This window comes from Giraffa tippelskirchi, chromosome 4 (assembly GCF_054371585.1).
Source record: "Giraffa tippelskirchi isolate mGirTip1 chromosome 4, T2T-mGirTip1v1.2.pri, whole genome shotgun sequence".
NCBI classification, from domain to species: domain Eukaryota; kingdom Metazoa; phylum Chordata; class Mammalia; order Artiodactyla; family Giraffidae; genus Giraffa; species Giraffa tippelskirchi.
The window spans coordinates 86973996-86999054 of NC_137278.1; the positions used below are offsets into that span (position 1 = coordinate 86973996).

General features: G+C 36.7%; 1 protein-coding gene across 12 annotated transcripts in view; it reads left to right on the forward strand.

Moving 5' to 3' along the window:
- The window catches only part of MEMO1 (mediator of cell motility 1), a 125071-nt gene that overhangs the window by 54568 nt on the left and 45444 nt on the right, over positions 1 to 25059 (forward strand). For 9 of the 12 annotated variants that reach the window (XM_081590328.1, XM_081590322.1, XM_081590325.1 and 6 more), the window contains 2 exons: positions 7334 to 7415; positions 21531 to 21599. In XM_081590328.1, coding sequence (XP_081446454.1) covers positions 7334 to 7415; positions 21531 to 21599 — 151 coding nt within the window. The remainder of the gene's footprint in view (positions 1 to 7333; positions 7416 to 21530; positions 21600 to 25059) is intronic. The other 3 variants (XM_081590330.1, XM_081590331.1, XM_081590329.1) reach the window with 1 other exon arrangement.

The following is a 25059-nucleotide window of genomic DNA, read 5'->3' on the forward strand; positions in this document are numbered from 1 at the left end:
AGTAATTGTTTGCTAAACCTTAAGTATTCCTACCAGTCACAAGTTATCCATTATTAACAATCATGTTGCTATTCCATGGTCTAAGTAGAAAATACATATCTTAACAGTCTCTATATACATATATATATATATTAGTCATTTTAATTGCTTTGAGGAAATAGAATGATTTATTTTGAAATGCCAAATTTAATTGAGGTCAAGCATTAAATTTTAATTTTTATCGAATGAGAGAAATGAGGTGAGGGTATGGTAAAACAGGTGTTGTTCATGCATGGTGCATAATTATGAAGGGATGCAATTTTGGATAACATTTTTAATACATGTTTTGAAATCTTAAAAAGATTTACATTGATTTACATAGTAAATCCATTCTGAGACTCTCCAAAGGAGGTAATTTGAAATATGAAAATATAGATATGTGTTATAGTTGTGTTATAATTGTGCAAAAACTTGGAAAAAATCTAAACATATTAGAGTAATATATAAGGAAACCAGTGATCCATTTACACAAAGAAATCTTATTTAACTATAAAATGTTAAAGTGTCCATAATATAGGAAAATACTTATGTATTGTTATGTAAATAAAAGCAGTTTACAGAATTGTCTATCATTTTAAAGACTAGCAGGAAAGTTGGAAAATATTAATTTTGGTGTTTTTTATAATTATAGGATTATTATTCTACCCTTGTCTTTATATGTATTCCCCCATATTTTTTTTTATAATGAAGAAATAGCAGACATAAATCAATATGTTGATGTTTAAAGAGAGTTGAGGTGAGGTACTATAACCAGGCACTCTCAAGCAATTCAGTGGCAACATTTGATAGGGATAGGGAATTTGTTTATAAATAAATTCAGAATAGTGATTCCAAGTTAATAGACTGTTAAAGGAATCAGTGCTGAACCCATTTTTCAGATTATGGTTTTGTAAGTCACCTCAAGGGAGGGAATACACTGTGATCCTTCAAATTTTGAATCCCTTTTAGGTATGAAATCCAATGGAATTGGTATTAACTATATGAAAATTTTTGAAAGACTATATGAGTGGGCAAGAATGTGATTAAGTGATAGCCACTTGGCCAGATATGAGTTGGATGGTATGCACTGAAGATTGTTCACTGGATAGTTATTTGCCGTGATGAATTTTATTCTGAACTACAGAGTTTAGCAAAAATTATAAACAAATTCTTATGTTTGTAATTTTGGTGGGTAATAAGAAGGTTATGGCCAACCTAGATAGCATGTTTAAAAGCAGAGACATTACTTTGCCAACAAAAGTCCGTCTAGTCAAGGCTATGGTTTTTCCAGTGGTCATGTATGGATGTGAGAGTTGGACGGTGAAGAAAGCTGAGCGCCGCAGAATTGATGCTTTTGAACTGTGGTGTTGGAGAAGACTCTTGAGAGTCCCTTGGACTGCAAGGAGATCCAATCAATCCATCCTAAAAGAGATCAATCCTGGGTGTTCATTGGAAGGTCTGATGTTGAGGCTGAAGCTCCAATACTTTGGCCACCTCATGCGAAGGGTTGACTCATTGGAAAAGACCCTAATGCTGGGTAGGATTGGGGGCGGGAGGAGAAGGGAACGACAGAGGATGAGATGGTTGGATGGCATCACCGACTCGATGAACATGGGTTTGGGTAGACTCTGGGAGTTGGTGATGGACAGAGAGGCCTGGCGTGCTGCAATTCATGGGGTCGCAGAGAGTCGGACACGACTGAGCGACTGAACTGAACTGAAGAAGTCAAAGATATTTGGATTTGGTCTGACCCTTTGAGGTTTGTATCAAGGAGAACAATAATGTTCTTTACAACAAGATTGTTTCTGTGTTTTTGGTTTGCTATAGTACTGCTCTGAAGGGGCTTGGGGTCAGATTCAGTGAGACAATTCTTGTGTTCCCAGGGGCATGTTATTTTCTGTGTGAGGAGTCTTGTCATGTCATAGATACATAAAAACAAATAGCATCCCTTGAGATGTATCTAAAAATAAGATACTTAGTTTTTTAAAAAGCATAGCAATAAATTCTAAGTATATGATCAAAGTAAGACAACAGTAAGGAGGGAAAGGATTTGGGGAGAACTGCTGAAATGTTACTTTTTAAATTAAATTAGATGATAATATTCAGTAAGTCTTTTGAGAAACAGTTTTGGTTACAGTGAGAAGCATTCCCAGATGCTCATCTTTGATGATTTTTTTCACTGTTCTCCATTGAAATAAAAATACCAGAACATTGTGGAGGGTGTGGTTTTCATAGTGCTACTATATTTCATTGATTTAAAGATGTAGATTTTCCCAGATTTTAATATTTCTGAAGTTGAAATGTGTTTTGCAGTCAGTGTTTTGCAGTCAGTGGCATCTTTAAATCATTGTCAGTTGCGAAATGGTTGTCACTGCCTACATACACCCAAACTCAATAATTAATCCTGTTGGTATGACTAGATAATGCAACACATTGGTGTTTTAGGTAACATATCATTTAAGGAAGAGATGAACATGCCTGTGTTGTCGTCTGAAACCTGTTAGTTGCACTTCCTGGTGATGCCTTTTGGTTTGGTAACATCAGGAAAGGTGTAGCATCACAACTTGAACAGTGTGTGTTAATTGCTTGAAGGAGAATTCTGAGGCAGTAGAGGAGCATTTTAAAAAGAAATACCACATCACTACTTCCTTAAATGGTAAAGAGGATGATATTGTGGAAAAACAGGGTCATTGATGACTGAGTTAAAAAGAAATTTAGAAATCAGATTGTGAATATGAAGAAAATTTTAAGAATATTTTGAATTCATTTTGCTTTTGTTTTTACATAAACATGAGTGCTATGAAAATTCATATCTAAATTAAGAATTTTTCAATAAAAAAATTCTGAGAAAGGAAACAATTTTATTTTTGACAAGTAATAAGCTTGAATACGATGCACATCACCAGCTGTCTGCTGCTGCTGCTAAGTCGCTTCAGTCGAGTCCGACTCTGTGCGACCCCATAGACAGCAGCCCACCAGGCTCCCCTGTCCCTGGGATTCTCCAGGCAGGAACACTGGAGTGGGTTGCCATTTCCTTCTCCAATGCAGGAAAGTGAAAAGTGAAAGTGAAGTTGCTCAGTCGTGTCCGACTCTTCGCAACCCCATGGACTGCAGCCTACCAGGCTCCTCCATCCATGGGATTTTCCAGGCAAGAGTACTGGAGTGGGGTGCCATTGCCTTCTCCGAGCTGTCTGCTAAGAGATTGCAAAGACCTAAAGAACACTTATCCTTTTATATAGCTAAGCAGATAAAATCCATTACTGTGTATTCTTAGGATAAATAATAAGTAGTGCTCAAGAAAGAGGACTTGACAGTAACATTTGTCACACGTAGTTCATTCTGAATTTGCTTGGTAATCAGGGTGACCATAATGTATTAGCTAATTGGTTTATCCAAAAGAAAAACAAACTTACGTATTTTTATGATAGGAAGTAATGTAGCAACTTGGCTAGGTGACCCTCTGAAGTTAGGCTCCTATCCTCCTTGATGATCACATTTCAAAGAGATGGCTATTGGGTCCTTGACAAAGATGGTCCTGAGTTGCTGGTTAGGGGCTTGTTTAGCTTTTCTTTTTTCTTAATTAAAAAAATTTAAATTCGCATGCCAATGATAATGATTGTACAAAGGGACAAGTTAGGGCGGGAGAAAAGGATAGTTGGAAGAGCGGAGTCTTTGAGTAAGGAAGACAAATTGGGACCCAGTGCAGAAGTAGTTTGTTTTTCTTTTGATAGGAGCAGGAAAAGAGGAGGAGGAAGTAGTTCTCTTCTGAGTTTAGGATGACTAACATTCAGGTTTGCCTGGGACTGAGAGAGTTCCCAGGACACCAGACTTCCAGTGCTAATACTGGCGAAGTCCTGAGCAAACCAGGATGGTTGGGTGTTCTTCAGCTGCTTGTTTTTCCTTAACAAAGTGAAAAGGTGGATCATCTGCTGGGAATGGGAAGGGGATGATGGTTTAAGATAAAAGGAGAAGCTATGTGAAGTAATTCTGTATCTTAAAGATGGAGGAGCAAATTCACTAGGTTGTGGTATGATTTCTGAGCTTTGTCTGTTAAGGGTCTACTGAAATTTATGAACATAATTTCAAAGTTCGTATGGTTGTGTTTCTTTACAGTCTTATTCAGATGTTCAGGTGGAGGTGCTGTGTTAGGTGGAATGCTGGTTTTAATTATGATTTGACTATGATGGAGGAAGAGAGGAGCAAAGGAGGAGGCCACAGTCAAGGAAATGATTATACTGATGGATCATCAAATCTCAGGATAGGTGTAAGAAGTGGAGAACAGAGGATGAAGGACAGTTGACAAAATGACTCCAACAGACTTCTAGAAGTGAACTGGAATGATAGGAAATGAAGAGAGTGGGATGCCTGAACCTGAGATTTTTGAGGTGGTATCAGTTCAGTTCAGTTGCTCAGTTGTGTCCGACTCTTTACGACCCCATGAATCGCAGCACGCTAGGCCTCTCTGTCCATCACCAACTCCCGGAGTCTACCCAAACCCATGTCCATCGAGTCAGTGATGCCATCCAGCCATCTCATCCTCTGTCGTCCCCTTCTCCTCCTGCCCCCAATCCTACCCAGCATCAGGGTCTTTTCCAATGAGTCAACTCTTTGCATGAGGTGGCCAAAGTATTGCAGTTTCAGCTTCAACATCAGTCCTTCCAATGAACACCCAGGATTGATCTCCTTTAGGATGGATTGATTGGATCTCCTTGCAGTTCAAGGGACTCTCAAGAGTCTTCTCCAACGGAGAGGTTCAACACCACAGTTCAAAAGCATCAATTCTGCGGCGCTCAGCTTTCTTCACTGTCCAACTCTCACATCCATACATGACCACTGGAAAAACCATAGCCTTGACTAGACGTACTTTTGTTGGCAAAGTAATGTCTCTGCTTTTAAATATGCTATCTAGGTTGGCCATAACCTTCCTTTCAAGGAGTAAGCGTCTTTTAATTTCATGGCTGCAATCACCATCAGCAGTGATTTTGGAGCCACAAAAAATAAAGTCTGACACTGTTTCAGTTTCCCCATCTATTTCCCATGAAGTGATGGGACCAGATGCCATGTTCTTAGTTTTCTGAACATTGAGCTTTAAGCCAACTTTTTCACTCTCCTCTTTCACTTTCATCAAGAGGCTCTTTAGTTCTTCTTCACTTTCTACCATAAGGGTGGTGTCATCTGCATATCTGAGGTTATTGATATTTCTCCCAGCAATCTGGATTCCAGCTTGTGTTTCCTCCAGCCCAGCGTTTCTCATGATGTACTCTGCATATAAGTTAAATAAACAGGGTGACAATATGCAGCCATGACATACTCCTTTTCCTATTTGGAACCAGTCTGTTGTTCCATGTCCAGTTCTAACTGTTGCTTCCTGACCTGCATACAGGTTTCTCAAGAGACAGGTCAGATGGTCTGGTATTCCCATCTCTTTCAGAATTTTCCACAGTTTATTGTGATCCACACAGTCAAAGGCTTTGGCATAGTCAATAAAGCAGAAATAGATGTTTTTCCGGAACTCTCTTGCTTTTTTGATGATCCAGCAGATGTTGGCAATTTGATCTCTGGTTCCTCTGCCTTTTCTAAAACCAGCTTGAACATCTGGAAGTTCACAGTTCACGTATTGCTGAAGCTTGGCTTGGAGAATTTTGAGCATTACTTTACTAGCATGTGAGATGAGTGCAATTGTGCAGTAGTTTGAGCATTCTTTGGCATTGCCTTTCTTTGGGATTGGAACGAAAACTGACCTTTTCCAGTCCTGTGGCCACTGCTGAGTCCTCCAGATTTGCTGGCATATCGAGTGCAGCACTTTTACAGCATCATCTTTGAGGATTTGAAGTAGCTCAACTGGAATTCCATCACCTCCACTAGCTTTGTTCATAGTGATGCTTTCTAAGGCCCACTTGACTTCACATTCCAGGATGTCTGGCTCTAGGTGAGTGATCACACCATTGTGATTATCTGGGTCGTGAAGATCTTTTTTTGTACAGTTCTTCTGTGTATTCTTGCCACCTCTTCTTAATATCTTCTGCTTCTGTTAGGTCCATACCATTTCTGTCCTTTATCGAGCCCATCTTTGCATGAAATGTTCCCTTGGTATCTCTAATTTTCTTGAAGAGATCTCTAGTCTTTCCCAATCTGTTTTTTTCCTCTATTTCTTTGCATTGATCGCTGAGGAAGGCTTTCTTATCTCTCCTTGCTATTCTTTGGAACTCTGCATTCAGATGGGAATATCTTTCCTTTTCTCCTTTGCTTTTCACTTCTCTTCTCTTCCCATCTATCTGTAAGGCCTCCTCAGACAGCCATTTTGCTTTTTTACATTTCTTTTCCATGGGGATGGTCTTGATCCCTGTCTCCTGTACAATGTCATGAACCTCTGTCCATAGTTCATCAGGCACTCTGTCTATCAGATCTAGTCGCTTAAATCTATTCGCCACTTCTACTGTATACTCATAAGGGATTTGATCTAGGTCATACCTGAATGGACTAGTGGTTTTGCCTACTTTCTTCAATTTAATTCTGAATTTGGCAATAAGCAGTTCATGATCTGAGCCACAGTCTGCTCCCGGTCTTGTTTTTGCTGACTGTATAGAGCTTCTGCATCTTTGGCTGCAAAGAATATAATCAATCTGATTTCCGTGTTGACCATCTGGTGATGTCCATGTGTAGAGTCTTCTCTTGTGTTGTTGGAAGAGGGTGTTTGCTGTAACCAGTGCATTCTCTTGGCAAAACTCTATTAGCCTTTGCCCTGCTTCATTCTGTACTCCAAGGCCAAATTTGCCTGTTAATGCCAGGTGTTTCTTGACTTCCTACTTTTGCATTCCAGTCCCATGTAATGAAAAGGACATCTTAGTTCCTGGTTATTGATATGATATGGGAATAGGGGCTGGAGTGGATGGCAGAAACAATCATTGAATATTGTCATGATCACACTATGGTTGTGATTTTAGTGATTAGGTGCTCCAGAAATATTCAGTTATTTTCTTTTCATATACTATTGTTTTCTGTTTGTTGTTTTATTTTGTTTGATCAGTACCTTGGATTGAGGAGGTGGTGGTGGTCTTGATCGAAGATGGTTGTAAATAAATAAGTGGATGGATTAAAGCAAATTTTGTTTAATCAGTACTTGTCTTTATCATATGGCTTGTTCCTGGAAACTTTATAATTGGTTAAGTTTCAGACATTAACATCTAAAATGATGATCCACTGCCCATTAAGCTATTTTAGTCCCAAATAAGTTCAGTGAGGACTTTATGCCATGTGTGGTTATTGGTACTGTATTGCTTTGCTCACTCCAGTTTCCCTCTTTCTCTTTTTATAGGACCGCAGCTGAATGCCCAGCTAGAAGGTTGGCTTTCACAAGTACAGTCTACAAAAAGACCTGCTAGAGCCATTATTGCACCGTAAGTTTTAAGGGTCTTTACCCAGAATCTTTCATGTGTTGATTGTTAATAAAGGATGAATATCTATGGATTGAATTAATAATTAAAAATCAAATGCTGTGTTGAAACGAAGAAGTTATATTCACTAAATTTCATGATTGCTGTGGCTTTCACTTTAACTCAAGGGTAAAGGAATTGGCCATTTTCTCAGATGCAGAAGTTTCAAATTTTATTTTTGGCGATAAAGCTGACTTTTAAAACAGTTAAACGTTAGTTGAAACAGTTAAAACATTAGGTAAGCTTGGTGATTTCAGTAGTATTTGGTACAAATGAGTAAGTTCTATTTTAAACATTAAAAAAATTGACTTTAATCACATAATTTTAAACTTGCAAATAAAAATGTATTAAATATAATGTGGTGCAACATGGAATAGCAGCCAGGATTTTAGAGGATGGGTAGATTTTTTTTTAAATGAAGGCAGTCTGTTGCCTATTAGAAGTCAATCTGTTGTCTGTGTTAGAGGACTTTTTGAGAATTATAAGCTAACAAATGCAGTCAACTGTTTGTCTGTGTATGGTATGAGTTCAGTTAATTTTGATTGGTAAATGTTGGAGTTTCTGATACTTCTCTCACAGCAGCATCTTTTATGTGACTTCTCGAGTTCAGATTGGTAACGTGATAAATAAAAAATAGTGAAAATAATAATAGTAATCACTTATTAAACACTGTGAGAATTAAACCAGTAAATACACATAAAGAACTTATATTAATGTTGGGCACATAATAAGTATTACATAAATGTTATATATTTTATGTGCCAAACATTTAGTTAAATGAGATCTAACTTGATCTCATTTAAAAGATTCAGGAAGTTGACTACACTACTTACCAACTGTGTGACATACAAGTTATTTAATCTCTTGTGCTTTTGTCTTATTGGTGAGATTAGAATCATGATATTACCTTCATATAGTTTTTCTAACTATTAAATGAGCTAATCTTTATAAAACTTTTAGCATAATGACTTGCTATTACTTATTTTGTCATTCAGCAGATGTCTATCAGGCTAAATACTAGATGCTCTTCTTTGTGCTGCTCTTTGAATAAATTGAAATCACTACTCATAGTGCTTGCCTTTTAGTATTTGGGGAATGCAGACAGTATCTGTGTCAAGTGCTGTTGGGCACTAAGAAAAATAAAGCAGATAAGAGGATTGAGAGTGACAGCATGGGTTGGGAGTTGCTAATTTGTATAGAATAATAAGAAAAACTCTCCCTGTTAAGTAGCAATTGAGCTTAAATGATATGAGAGAGAAGTTATGCAGATACCCAGGAAAGAGAGTTTAGGTTGAGAAGCAGCAAGGACAGAGGCTCTGGAACAGAATATGCTTACTGTGTTTGAGGAAAAACAAGGCCAGTGTAGCTGGAGAGGCATATGTGTGGGGAAGAGTAGTGGCTGAGATTGGCAGTGGGGGCTTGATTGTGGGGAGGCTTCATAGGAGATCATAAACGCTTTGGTTTTCATTCCAAGTTATATAACAAGTAAGGAGAAGCTTTGAGCAGAAAAGTAATACCATCTGACTTAGGTTTGCAGAGGATTACTCTTGCTGTGGTCTGGACTTTTTGTTTTGTGGATGCAAGGAGTCTGTTTAGGAGGCTTATTACTCTAGTACCGAAAAGAGATGACATAATGGCTTTGACTGGGAGCTAGTGGTGGAGGTGATGAGAAGTAGTATATTCTGGGTATTTTTGAAGGTAGGGCCAATAAAATAGAAGAAAAAGTCATGGATGACTTATGTTTTGGCTTGTGAAATTGAAAGGAGGGAATTGTGTTTGTATTAATTAAAGGAAAAAACGAGGGTAGAGGTGGGGAGTGAAATTCTAAGTGTTTGTATAGAATCTAACATTTTATTCTCCCTGTGTTAATGTTGAGGTGCCTGCTAGGTATCCAGGTGGGGATTTCAAGTGGGCAGCTAAATATGTGAATCTAGAGTACAGGAAAGAAGGGCTAGGCTGTGTTGGTATATCACACTTAACACAGTTAAGTGTGTAAGTTATTACATTTAAAGTCTAATTGGACTGTTAGTTGCCTAGGGAGTAAAACAGGAGAAGTTCAAAGACTAAGCCCTTAGGCAAGCCAACTTTATTTAGAGGTCAGGATGAAGATGAATATTTGCAAAGGAGATTTTGAAGGAGGACTAGGGAGGAAGGAGGAAAACCAAGAGTGAGTGATGTTTCTGGGAAGTGAAAGGATGAAAATGTGTCAGGGAGGAGAAGATGATCAGGTGTGTCAAATTCTGCCAGTAGGTCAAATAAGATGCAGACTGATAATTGATAATTGGATACTGTGGAGATTGCTGGTTATTTTAGTAAGAACAATTTCTGTGGAGTGGTAGGGATGAAAGCACAGTTGGAGTGGGTTCAAGAAAGAATCAAGGAGGGAAATGAAGACAGTGAATATAGACAGTTTTTTGGGGAGAAATTTTGCTCTAAATCAAGGAAATAGGGCAATGGGAATATGGTGTCAATTTAAAGTGAGATTTATTAAAGTGTTAATAATGTTGATGACACAATCCAGTAGAGAAAATTGATGCAAGGATAAGTTGGGAAGTTTGTATAAGCGAGACCCTTGGTTGGGTGAGAAATGATGGATTAGTAATCATCTTTTTATAGTATCTCATAATATATGTTCTATTGTCATTCCCATTTCTATGCTGGTATTTGACTATTATGGTATACTAACTTCCTAGATAAAACCTGTTCTAAATGTAGGAACTGAACTGAATCAACATAAAGTTAAAATGAGGTTAGTTATTCATGAAAAACTAGCTATGCTTGTTTCCTTCTTGTAGTTAGTTTTAAATTGAAATCTTTGGAAGTGGCCTGGGAAATGAGATATTTGGGTCTGAGTTACAAATACTTTGATTTGTAAAAGATTTCTAAGTTACCTGAGGTTTCAAAATGAATATTGAAAATAATTTTGGCTTTGGTGTGCATGTTTCTGCCATATAGTGACTTTGTAGTTAATGTTTATGTATAAATAATTTCTACTTTGTTAATATATGAAAATTTAAATATAGTTAAGTTCATCTTATTATATAGTTTCCAGAGGTAACCTTCCCAGAGTTACCTGTTTCTTTTTTTAAGGTAGAAAAGCAATAACAAATATTTTATTGTTAAATAGGCACAAAGGGCTTTCCAGGTGGCTCAGTTGCAAAGAATCTGCCTGCCAATGCAGGAGACACAGGAAACTTGGATTTGATCCCTGGGTTGGGAAGATCCCCTGGAGGAGTAAGTGGCAACCTGCTTCAGTATTCTTGCTGGAAAAATCTCACGGACAGAAGAGCCTGGCTATGGCTAAAGTCTGTGGGGTCACAGAGTCGAACATGACGCAGGCACAAAAAGGTCTTTGTAAGAACATACTTATATACTAATTAGACAACTTAAAATTTTAAGATTTCTGTATTTATTTAAAATCAAAAACATATTTTAAAATTTTATAAATTCTAGCTCTCTGGGACCACATTTTCTTAGACTGTGCCTTCATAAGAATAAATCATACAAGGGGAACCTTAAAAAAACAAACCCAGAACCTAAGTAGCACACTTTCAAAAATGCTTAAACATTTGGTCCTTTTTATATTGATGTAGTTTAAATAGAATAATGTCATTTATTATTGACATTATTAGAAGAAAAAATATTGACCCATAAACTTACTATTGATCAGTCTTAAAGAATTCTAATCTGTATGACATACAAGCAGGTGCATTTGGGAGAGGGATTCAAAAGAATTTGACTAAAAAATATCCTTATCCTTTGATTGAAACAGAACTACAAGTTACTTAAGGCACAGGAGACAGTATGTGGCCCAGGGATATATACTGAAATGATCTCACGAACTAGGAGTTCCAAAAGCCTTCCTGCCATGACTGCCAGATACTCTGATGCCAGAATTGTTTATCTTGCAGTATTCTTGAATAACTCAGCAACCCATAAAATGGAGCTGTAGGTATGCATCACTTAAGAAACCTCTTACTGAATATAAAAGTATAAGCCGATGATTATGGAAGGGGCTTAATTTACATGATGAAACTATATTTTGCTGTAAAGCATAAAACCTGCCTCCAGTGCAGGAGACATAAGAGACTCGAGTTCGATCCCTGAGTTGGAAAGATCTCCTAGAGGAGGGCATGGCAACCCCCCCCAGTATTCTTGCCTGGAGAATCCCATGGACAGAGGAGCCTGGTGGACTACAGTCCATAGGGTTGCAAAGAGTCTGGCACTACTGAAGTGAGTTAGCACGCATGCGCAATGACTATTGAAGGCTCTCACCATACATTTACAATAGAGTTTGATTTTTTTTTTTTTTTAATTTTTGGCTACACAACATGGCATATTCTACATTGACAGCATAGAGTCTTACCTACTAGACCACCAGAAAAGTCTGTTAGAGTTTGATTTCTTAGTGGCTAATCTAGAAGGAATAGTATGGAATAAAGGATACTTTAACTTCTCATTCTGTACCTTTTTTCATTGTTTGATTTTTTCTTTTTTTTTTTTTTACTGTGGACATGTATTACCTTTAGTATAAAAACCAGTTTGAAAAATTTGAAAGCCAAGAGACATTTATATAGAAGACCAGGTTGTATATAGTGAAGCATACCTATAGAGCTCTACCAGTGTATATCATGAGATAGTGAATCTTCATAAATTATCTAGTTAATTTAATTTCCTAGAGATATGCAGTCCTTGTTAATATTAAGTGGCAGGTTACTCATGGCAGTATCTCAAATCATATATACGCTAGCAGTAAAAGAAACTCAGTATGCAACATTGTGATTAGTTTATTCTTACTTGACTTTTTAGCTCATAACACTGTTTACTTAATATTTGTGAGGTTCCAGTTATAAAATATCCTGAATAATGACTGTTTTACCTGGACATTTTTTTGGGTATAACAATCTACTGATATTTTTTATTGAAGCAGGAATCTTTAGGGTCATTGAACCGTGCCTAAGAAAGAAAAGAATTACAAAGTTAGGTGCAGCAGAATAAAATTGAGAGGGCAGTATGGAGGTTGCTGCTTCTGTGAACTGTTTGGGGCCAGTTGTCCCTCAACTCGATCCTATATGCTCACAGGTGTTGGTTATTTTTGTTTTGTTTTTTCAAATTTTTGTTGGCATATAGTTAATTTACAATGTTGTGTTAGTTTCAGGTGTACAGTAAAGTGAATCAGTTTTATATATATATATATTCACCCTTTTTTTTTTTAAAGATTCTTTTCCCATGAAGGTCATTATAGAGTATTGTGTAGAGTTCCCTGTGCTCTGCAACAGATTGTTATTAGTGGTCTATTTTATATATAGTAGTGTGTATGTTCACAGGGGTTTTTAACTTTAGATTCTAGGTTTGTAGATCATAACTTAAGGTTGCAAACTTTTCTTAAATCTCTTAAAAAGAAGATCTCATTTCATCTGGTCCAGTCTTCTCATTTCATCTAGTGCAGTCTTTATTTTGCATTTTTTGCTGCTGTTCAGTAGAACTAGTACTACTAGATTCTGACTCTGTTGAAGTCAAATAAGTGTTCTTTTATGATTCCCTATATCTTCTTTGATGAAAAGCCTCTCATAGAATATTTGTAGACTCTTGGCATTCATGGTTGGTACAAGTGAAAGTCCATGTAGTGATTGGTAATTTTCCTGATGTAGGAATTTAAATTATATCACACTGCAAGGTCGCTGTATGGAAAACTGTCACTTAACCAGTGAATGATCATGGACAGTGACGTTGCATCCTCATTTAATACAGCTCTGTAAGAGGCACAAATTCTGGTAGGTTAGGGACTGGACTTGCTGATGTAAAGGGTCTGCTATGTAGGTGTAGGAGAAACAGAAGTACTCTGCATTAAAAGAAGGATCAGTTTTTAGAGGCATAGCTTTAGCCTAATGACAAATTACAGATATTAGAGTATAATTCTGTATATGTTTTCATGAGAAGTTACATTAAGAATCAGAGTGACCTGTAACTAACTGCTAGCAAGGATGTCCTTGTATTAAGGATTTTAAGAAGTTTAAAAGGACTGACTTGGACACACTTTTATGATGCATAGTCAAATATCTGTAGAGCGCAAATCTTCATTACTCTTCTGGCTGTCATGCACAAAAGAAAATAACTCAGTCATTCCCTTAGCAAAGCCTTCTTTATTGTATGTGATCTCTTAATGGAACCTCTTTCTACATACATGTAGAATTAGATTCTATTAGCAAGAGAAGGGTATAGGGACAGAGGATCACTGGTAAGAATTGATGATAATTGAGCTATTTCAAATCCTGAAAGATGATGCTGTGAAAGTGCTGCACTCAATATGCCAGCAAATATGGAAAACTCAGCAGTGGCCACAGGACTGGAAAAGGTCAGTTTTCATTCCAATCCCAAAGAAAGGCAATGCCAAAGAATGCTCAAACTACCGCACAATTGCACTCATCTCACACGCTAGTAAAGTAATGCTCAAAATTCTCCAAGCCAGGCTTCAACAATAGGTGAACCGTGAACTTCCAGATGTTCAAGCTGGTTTTAGAAAAGGTGGAGGAACCAGAGATCAAATTGCCAACATCTGCTGGATCATCAAAAACGCAAGAGAGTTCCAGAAAAATATCTATTTCTGCTTTATTGACTATGCCAAAGCCTTTGACTGTGTGGATCACAATAAACTGTGGAAAATTCTGAAAGAGATGGGAATACCAGACCACCTGACCTGTCTCTTGAGAAACCTGTATGCAGGTCAGGAAGCAACAGTTAAAACTGGACATGGAATAAGAGACTGGTTCCAAATAGGAAAAGGAGTACATCGCAGCTGTATATTGTCACCCTGCTTATTTAACTTATATGCAGAGTACATCATGAGAAACACTGGGCTGGAAGAAACACAAGCTGGAATCCAGATTGCCGGGAGAAATATCAATAACCTCAGATATGCAGATGACACCACCCTTATGGCAGAAAGCGAAGAAGAACTAAAGAGCCTCTTGATGAAAGTGAAAGAGGAGAGTGGAAAAGTTGGCTTAAAGCTCAACATTCAGAAAACTAAGAACATGGCATCTGGTCCCATCACTTCATGGGAAATAGATGGGGAAACAGTGGAGACAGTGTCAGACTTTGTTTTTTTGGGCTCCAAAATCACTGCTGATGGTGATTGCAGCCATGAAATTAAAAGACGCTTACTCCTTGGAAGGAAGGTTATGGCCAACCTAGATAGCATATTTAAAAGCAGAGACATTACTTTGCCAACAAAGGTCCGTCTAGTCAAGGCTATGGTTTTTCCAGTAGTCATGTATGGATATGAGAGTTGGATGGTGAAGAAAGCTGAGCACCGAAGAATTGATGCTTTTGAACTGTGGTGTTGGAGAAAACTCTTGAGAGTCCCTTGGACTGCAAGGAGATCCAACCAGTCCATCCTAAAGGAGATCAGTCCTGGGTGTTCATTGGAAGGACTGATGTTGAAGCTGAAACTCCAATACTTTGACCACCTTATGCGAAGAGTTGACTCACTGGAAAAGACTCTAATGCTGGGTAGGATTGGGGGCAGGAGGAGAAAGGGACGACAGAGGATGAGATGGTTGGATGGCATCACCGACTCGATGGACATGGGTTAGTGATGGACAGGGAGGCCTGGCGTGCTGCGATTCATGGGGTTGCAAAGAGTCGGACACGACTGAGCGACTGAACTGAACTGAACTGAATTACGACTTTGTTCTTTACCATATATCTGGGCCAGGATAAAGGAAAGTAATAGAAATTCTCTTTTTTGACTGTGATCTTAGTCCTTTCATATAAGTAGAGTTCCTCACTATGGGGGATAAGAGGGATGGTATACTCATGATTTTAAAAAACAGATACACTGCAATGTATTCTTTAGCCATGCTAAGACTCCTCTCTCTGCCACTATTTTGTCTTTTGTTCAAGCATACTTTCAAGCCTTCAGCTTCAGAAAGGACTAAAACCATGAAATCTGAGTTCTTATTATGAAACAAGTTTACTTTCATTAATCATGTCATCAAAGCTATCATCTTTCCCTGTAGTCTTACAGGATATATGATTCTGAAAATATTCTTCAGTTGTTAGGATGTTTATTTTTCCAACGCCATGGACTCTTTCCCTTTTTCCTTCAAATATGTAAAGGTCTCTTTTGGTGGTTAAGAATGGGTTCTGGAGCTCTACTGCCTGGCTTTGAATTCTGGAGTACTGCTTACTATCTGTATGACCTTGAGCAAGTTTCTTAACCTTTCCACTTTAGTTGCTTCATCTATAAAAAGAGAAGAATAGTAACTCCTATCTCAGAGAGTTGTTAGGATTAAAAGAAATGCTTTGAGTTAACATAGAAGATTGCCTGACATGTGGTAAGCACTTAGTAGATGTTAGTTATCACCGTTAATCATAACTGTCCTCTTTTTCCTCCTCCTACTTGGTCACTAAGATATGTCAGTTTTTCTTTTTAGACTCTAGTGCGTTGCTTTCTCATTTCCCACTGACACTGACACCTTTCTAGACCGTGACATTACTACCTTAAACCACAGTTTCCAAGAGAGCTTCATGTAACACTTCTGTCCCTAATGTCCTCTGTGCTTGTGTTTTTCAGTACATGATAACAGTTTGACATGGTCAATTCCCTGCTCAAGAGTATACATCAGTTTTTCAGAAACTTGTTTTATCAAGTCCAGACTTGATAATAATAATTCAGAGTCTCATTCTGTCTTAGTACTACTCTCTTATTGCATTCAGGCCAATTTCATATTTTCTCATTTACATCATACATTTGGACATTTGCTCATGTTTTTCCTTCAGCCTTTATTCCCTTTCTGCATGCCCTTACACTTCTTCTCTTACTATTTCTGTCCTACCTGTTCTTCAAGAATCTAGTGTTTCTAAGAAGTCTGGCATTTAAGAACCCACACACTTACGGCGAATTAATATTTGACAAAGGAGGCAAGATTATACAAGGAGGAAAGACAGCTTTTTCAATAAATGGTGCTGGGAAAACTGGACAGCTACATGTAAAAAAGTGAAATCATTCTTTAACTCTGTACATAAAAATAAGCTCAAAATGGATTAAAGGCCTAAATGTGAGACCAGACACTATAAAACTCCTAGAGGAAAATGTAGGTTGGATACTCTGACATGAATTGCAGTAATATCTCTTTCAAATATCTCCCAGAGTAATGGAAATAAAATAAAGAAATAAACAAATGGGACCTATTTAAATTCAAAAGCTTTTGCACAGCAAAGGAGACCATAAGCAATACGAAAAGACAGCCCACACAGAATGAGAGAGAATACTTGCAAATGATTTGACGGACAAGGGATTAGTCTCCAAAATCTACAAGTAGCTTATGCACCTCAGTATCATCAAAACACACAACCCAATCAGAAAAAGGGCAGAAGACCTAAATAGACATTTCTCCAAAGAAGACATACAGATGGCCAAGAGGTACATAAAAAGATGTTCAGTTGGGAGAAGGGATAGTTAGGGAGTTTGGGATTAATATGTGCACACTGCTATATTTAAAATGGATAGCCAACAAGGACCTACTGTACAGCACATGCAACTCTGCTCAGTGTTATGTGGCAGCTTGGATGGGAAGGGAGTTTGGGGAAGAATGCTGCTGCTAAGTCACTTCAGTCATGTCCGACTCTGTGCGACCCCATAGATGGCAGCCCACTATGCTCCTCTGTCCCTGGGATTCTCCAGGCAAGAATACTGGAGTAGGTTGCCATTTCCTTCTCCAGTGCATGCATGCATGCTAAGTTGCTTCAGTTGTGTCCGACTCTGTGTGACCCCTTAAGTGGCAGCCCACCAGGCTCCTCTGTCCACATGATTCTCCAGGCAAGAATACTGGAGTGAGTTGTCATTTCGGATGCATGTATATGTATGGCTGAGTCATTTTGCTATGCATCTGAAACATCACAACATTGTTAATCGGCTATGTTGTTGTTTAATTGCTGAGTTGTGATAAAAAGTTAAAATATATATTTTTAAAAAAGAACTAAGCTTGAGTAGTAAGAACATTGGTAAAACTGGGAAAGACTCAGAAAGACAGGTTGGTTTAGAGATTGGAGCATAGTTTGGGGTTCAGGGCCTTTAAATTCACAAAGAGCAAATAGTAACTAAGGTCTGAAAAGCAGATCTAAGAAGAAAGGACCAGTTTAAGACATAAGAATTGAGAAGTGGAGGAATGTGAATGAGTGACAACTAAGAGCAAAGCAGTGTCCCAAAACCTGTGGGACACTGTAAAAGCAGTGCTAAGGGGAAGGTTCGCAGCAATACAGGCTTACCTCAAGAAACAAGAAAAGAGTCAAATAAATAACCTAACTTTACACCTAAAGCAACTAGAAAAGGAAGAAATGAAGAACCCCAGGGTTAGTAGAAGGAAAGAAATCTTAAAAATTAGAGTAGAAATAAATGCAAAAGAAACAAAAGAGACCATAGCAAAGATCAACAAAGCCAAAAGCTGGTTCTTTGAGAAGATAAATAAAATTGACAAACCATTAGCCAGACTCATCAAGAAACAGAGGGAGAAAAATCAACAAAATTAGAAATGAAAATGGAGAGATCACAACAGACAACACAGAAATACAAAGGATCATAAGAGACTATTATCAGCAACTATATGCAAATAAAGTGGACAACTTGGAAGAAATGGACAAATTCTTAGAAAACTACAACTTTCCAAAACTGAACCAGGAAGAAATAGAAAATCTTAACAGGCCCATCACAAGCACGGAAATTGAAACTGTAATCAGAAATCTTCCAACAAACAAAAGCTCAGGACCAGTGTTGAAAGTCTGAATGTCATTCACGTTTGGGACAGACCAGGACAGGTCCAGATGGATCAGATGACTTTTAAGGTCCACATGGCAGAGCAAGACGGTGTATTTCTGAATTGATTGGAAGGAGCCAGTAATGTTAAGATGAGGAACAGGTGTTAAGAATCTGAAGCAGTTGGTATTGGTGTCTTGGGCATTGAAAGATGGGAGTTATAATTGGATCAAATAGAGCCCCTGGTTAGTCTAGAGTATCAAGATTAGTACAGGATGACAGCAAAACTGAATTTGCTGAGCCACAGGACAACTTATATTACCTTCTGGCTAAGATTAGAACTGGGTTGTGAGAATATTGCTATACTGAGGCAGCTTGATAGGCTCCCTTGACAGAGATGTGAGAATGGAGTGACCACCATTAATCTGATTAGTAAAGCCTTCAGTGATTACAGTGTGCTTACCATATGTCCCATGTTACTTTAGTCCTAATTAAGCAAGCACATTGCTACCTTGTATGAATGTGATTGACTTATGTGACTCCCTTTTTCTGTGTTTAGTTAAGATGAGTACCATTTTTAAAACAACTCTATTGGGTTATGATTAACATTCAGCTGCATATAAAGTGTACAGTTTTATATGTAAGTTTGAAATATGTATATACCTGTGAAATCATTATCACAATTAAGACAGTGAACACACTCCTCATCTTCAGAAGTTTCCTTGTGCCTTCTTTACCTCTCTGCCCTTCTCCCCACCCTCCTACATCCACTGATTTCCTTTCTGTCGCTATAGCTTTTATTTTTTTATTTTTTAGAATTATTTATTTTTATTTTTTAATTTAAGTATAGCAGATTTACAGTATTGTGTCAGTCTCTGCTCTACAGCAAAGTGACTCAGTTTTACACACACACACATATATGTATATATTCTTTTTCAAAATTAAACATTTTTAATTATAGAATTATTTAAATGGAATCATATAGTATGAAACTTTTTGTCTTCTCTCAGCATATTTATTTTTCTTTATTTTGCCATTCCTTTTTTTAAGCATAATTATTTTGAGTGTGTCAATAGTTCCTTTTTATTGCTGAAAAGTTACTTTGTTATATGGATATTTTTTAATTTGTTTATCAGTTCGCCTTTTGAGGGATGGTTGACTGTTTCTGTTTTTGGCTATTGCAAATAAAAATGGGATGAATATTGGAGTATAAATCTTTGTGTGCACATAATGCTTTTTTTTTTTTTTTTTTTTTAGGATTGGATAGCTGGCAGGAGTTATATGGCAGAAGTATGCTTAGCTTTTTTTTTTTATATTTTTAAAGAAATTGCCAAACCATTTTTTCCAGAGTAGTTGTACCGTTTTGCATTTCCACAAGTACAGACTGAGTTTCAGTTCTGCATCCTTGCCACACTTGGTATGGTCACTCATTTTATTTTAGCTTATTCTAGTGGATGTTTAGTGGTAGCTCATTGTTTTAATTTGCCTCTCCTTAATGACTAACTGATGTAGAGCCTTCTCTTGTATGCTTTTTTGCCATCCCATGTGTTCTTTTTGAAAGTATCTGTTCACATCTTTTCTATTTAAAAATTTAAAAAATCATAGCAAAATATACATAACATAAAATTTACCATTTTAAGGATTTTTAAGCATTTGTATAGTAGTGTTAAGTGCATTCACATTGTTGTGCAACCAGTCTTCAGAATTCTTTTTGTCTTGTAAAATAGTTACCTGTGTCTTTTTAAAGCATTAGATTGTTTTGAAATTTCTTTGTATATCAGATACAAATCTTTTATCAGATATTTGCTTTTTCTTTATATATTTAGATATAAATCCTTTATCAGATATATGCTTTACAAATGTTTTCTCCTGGTCTGTGTTTCGTCTTTTCAGTTTACTGTGCATCTTGAAATTGGCCATGATGGGAATGATTTACTCCACATTAATAGGCAGATTGCTACAAATCAGGACTTTATTTTTTGTTGATTATATGTCTATATTCAAGAAAAGAAATGAGGAAAGGTTAATAATGCAGATTAAATTTTAAATTATGTTATGTCTATAAGCTTTACAGTTGTGACTAGCACAAAGAAATGGGGAAGGAAATATGCTTTCCAGTATTTGAAAAACTACTGTCTAATAAAGACATTTTTCAAGTTGTTGAATGAGTGAAATTCAGACATATGTCTTCATTGTTTCACTCTTGTCATTTGTAGTCATTATTTGGCTAATGATAAAGAGGTCAGCTAAAATCAGGGAAAGCATTCTGGGACAATCAATTGCCTGTGTGGAATTTGCAGTAAAGGGTATTACATATTTTTTCATTGTTTGTAAAATGTGTGATATATATTTTTTTATTTCAGTAAAATTTATAATAAGCTTCTGTACATATGTATACATTTTTTTTTTTCCTGCAGAGCCATTTGTTAAACATTTACTGGCCACACACTAGAAGCATTAAAGAAAATATTTCTAGACTCACATAACTTGAGTCAAGAAAGAAAATTGAAGTTCTGAAACGAAGTCATTGTATGGGTGATCAAGAGAACCAATGTAAAGCTAAGACCAGAGGGTGAGAAGAATAGAATGCATAATAGTGAGAGAAAATGAAAGGGCATAATACATAAAAGGCCAGGTCAGTTCTCTTACCTCTACATATGCAGAGGGACATGAGCTGTTTCTTATAGGGTATTTGTTTTGCTCTGATTTGACTTGCTTTTGATCTTATCGTTTATGTGTATGTAACAGTCTGTTGATGGTATTGAACAGGAATGTTGAAAACTCATATATTATTATTAGTGTTACATTGCATGTTAAGTCGCTTCAGTTGTGTCTATCTTTTTGTGACCTTATGGACTATAGCCTGCCAGGCTCCTCTGTCCCTGGGATTCTCCAGGCAAGAATACTGGAGTGGGTTGCAGTGCCCTTCTCCAGGGGATCCCAACCCGTGGATTGAACCCCTGAGTCTCTTTTCATCTCCTGCATTAGCAGTCAGATTCTTTACCACTGACTCCACCTGGGAAGCCCCTTAGTATTACATTAGCAACTTCAAATAAGCCTAGAGAATTTCAAATCTAATTTTCCTTCAGATCAAAAAAAAAATTACAAAATACTTTTTAACATTTAAAATTGGAACACAGAACAATGATGTGTTCCCTGTGCTATTCTAGAAGTTGCATCATTCCCTACATTGCTTTTTAATCTATACACATAATTCTGTTATGTTTACCATAATTACTATATTTCTTTCAGAAGTTATTTTTCTCCCAGAATGATTTGCTTTTGAATCTGATCATTAAGTTAAACATTTTTTTGTTTTGTAGCCATGCAGGGTATACGTACTGTGGGTCTTGTGCTGCTCATGCTTACAAACAAGTGGATCCATCTATTACGTAAGTAATATAGCTAGATTCCATTTTGATTAGGTGATTGGAGATTATATCATACTTGCTTTGTCACTGAAGTAATTTGTTTTACATACTTATTATATATTTGATTTCATTAAGAATTTGACTTTTTATCAATTTGGTTATAACATATAGGTTATAAAAAGCTTTAATACTGTTTTTCATTATCTGAACATTTGGTTATTACCTTCCCTTTGATGGTAAAATATTTAGTTCTGGAAATGTTAGACAGTTAATACACTATTGTGATTTTGTAAGAAATGTATATTTGGTCATTTAGATGATCAAAATATATTTCACATATAGATTTAGTCTTCTTCCATAGTTCCTTAAACCGTTGGACTTTCCTAAGTGGTGACATTGACAAAAAAAGGTGTTTCTTGTATGTTAATGAAGTGACTTTTGGACCCCACCTAAGAATGGGGACTGGTTGCCAGAATATTGAACCTGTGTTTAGAAGGTTGAAATTTTCATTCCCACTTCCTGACCTCCTCTAGGGAGGGGAGAGGGCCTGGAGGTTGAATCAGTCACTATCTTGATTAAAACCCCCAAACGGCAGGCTTTGGAGAGCTTCTGGGTTGGTGAACATGTGGAGATTTAGGAAGAATGACCTGCCTGGAGAGGGCATGGAAATTGCTGGCTCTTTCCCCTTACATTGCCCTTTGCATCTCTTCCATCTGTCTGTTACTGAGTTACATCTTTCTATAATAAACCAATGATCTAGTAAGTGAAATGTTTTTCTGAATTTTGTGAGCCGCTCTAGCAAATAAATTGAACCCAAGGAGGCGGTCATGGGAACCTCTGACTTGTAATCAGTCTGTCAGAAGTACAGGTAATAACCTGGACTTACGATTGGCATCTGAATTGAAATTCAGGGAGGTAGTTGTTCGAATCTCTAATCTGTAAAGCCTAAGTGACAACCTGGGCTTGCCACTGGCCTCTGAGGTGGGGGATGGCTGTGGGGACATTCTGTAAGTCTGAACCCTTAGCCTGTGGAGTCTGGTGTGTCTCAAGGTAGATGCTGTCAGAACTGAGTGCGCCCCTCGCCTGCCCCCGTGAGTGCGCTCAGTGGAAGTGGGTCCAGGAACATTACCAGTTAAATAGTTTGCTTTTTAAAATTTTCTTTGAAAACCTGGAGTTGAACACTTTTTAAAGAAAAATCCAAAGCCCTTTGTTCTATTTTAATCACTTTATAATTGAAAATTTTTATTGTACTTGTTAAATTCTGGTTAATGAATGAAGAATAATTTTTCATTGACATGAAAAGGTATCTGAATTATTTTAGAATCTGACAGTGAATTTAATATGATGTTTGAAGTACACTATTTCATAATAATTTAATGACAGCTCTGAAATTAGCTTAAAAAAATCTTCCTGGCAAATTGAGACTGAGTCATATAGTACTCTATAAAATGAGAAACTTGTGAATTTTAAAAGCTTAGTATACCACTCTATAAAATAAGAAACTTGTGAAATTTCAAAAATTTCTGCTGGAAACATAATTCTGTCAAAATGTTGATTGATTGGTTAGACCTGTACTAGCATAGATGAAGTATAATCATTCGTGGTGAGATGTAGAAGTAACTCACAGTAGCCATGAGTTTAAAAAGAGAATCTCACCCTCAGCCTACTTCTTTGCCTTTGAGCAGTTTGTTCAAATTGTTAAAAAAGCTGCTCTCTTTGGTATTTATGTAGTATGTTTGTCCTGCACGTTTTATCAGGTCTTTATTGAAAATTATTTTTAGTAAATTTTTAATAATAAATAAACTATAATATTGCCAGATGATTTGAGCAGCTTTAACAGATATTTCATAATACATATTTAATGTATAATTTTAACTTGTTTCATGAATAAGAGTGAAGTAGAAATTAGATTGTAAAGCTTTTTAGAAACATCCTTTATTTGACCCTGGTCTATAAACCATCTATAATCAAGGCTAGTTCATATAACAACTTTCTCCAAGCCTTTTTCTGTTTCGCAGAATTTTTTTGATGATGATATGTACTGAAAGGGTACCCCAGAATTAATTTGGCCTAGGAGTACATAGAGAGTCTATATCGATATAAGTGGAAATTGTGTGTTAAAAATAAGTTGATGGACAGTAAGAATGGAAGGGAAAAAATGGTAAAAAGGAAAAAGAGTCAAGGACTGAGAAGGTGATGATAAAGGCGATCATCAAAGACAAATGATGGCTGATGTGAGTGATCACCTTACTCTTGTAATTAGTATATTGGAATTGAATTCTGAATAAATAAATTTGAAGGTCTGAGTGTTAAAAATAATCATTGACAGTCATAGTTGTATTCTCTTGAAAGTGGCCCTCCCTGAGATTTGCAATGTCTTCAGAGTCCTTTGAGAAAATAGAGAACACATGCTTTTGGGAATAATAAGTATAGAGAAAAAATAACAGTCCAAGAGAGAAGGTTGAACTTGATACCACTAGCTTCCATTCTTACTTTCCCATTCTCTACATGTCAACCAGGATCATCTTTTGTGCATAGGCTTTGAATGGATCTTTTACCTTTGCATGATTTCATCATACAGTGTAAAAAAAAAAATCACATTACTATCACCATCAATTTCATTAGAAATATTTTTAATTATTGGGAAGCTGTCAATCTCACAGTGATACAAGTTTTGCAAAAGTCCTAACTTTCACTTAAAAGTTTCAATTTTATCATTGGCAACAAATATGTCAAATGTTTTCTATGAAGTGTCAGGCTCATTTTGTTTGTTTTCTAAAAAATTTCTGCCAGCTAGCTAAGTTGAAATAACCACAATTTCTCTGCAGTAATTTTTTGAACTAAAAATTGTGTTCCATGGGGAAAATGTCTACTTTAGCTCATAACTCAAAAGCACACAAATGCTTTTTCCTTGAGACATGCTTCTGTATGTTGCAGACGTGCTTTGTGCATTTATTACCACAAATTGAATGCATTTTGTCATACAGCATATTTTAATAAAACTGTATTCAGAGTTCAGCATTTAATGAAATTAAATGAAACTGGCTTTAAAAAAACAGCATGGGTGAAGGTAAGGAATACATAACTACTAGTACATTTTGATTCCATTATCATTATTGTAGCCAGCAGTTTACAGTTCCACTTTTGTACCACAAGTGCAAATGTTAACACATTGCAAAGGCAGATAACTTCTTTGTATTATTATGAAAATAGTTTTGATTTTGTGAACTCCTTGAAAGGGTATTGAGGAATCCACAGTTCACACTGTGAGAACTGCTATAATTCAAGGTGATTGGATTTATATTGTGTATAAGGTATTGGAGACAGCATCTCTGGGGAGATGATCTTTAAGCCAGCAAAAGAAACAATTAATGTGAAAAAGCTTTGAAATAGGCAAAGGTATCCTTGTCATCAGGGCACTGCAAAGAAGACCAGTGTGCATAAAGTACTGTGATCTAAGTGGGGGAGAATCACACTGGAG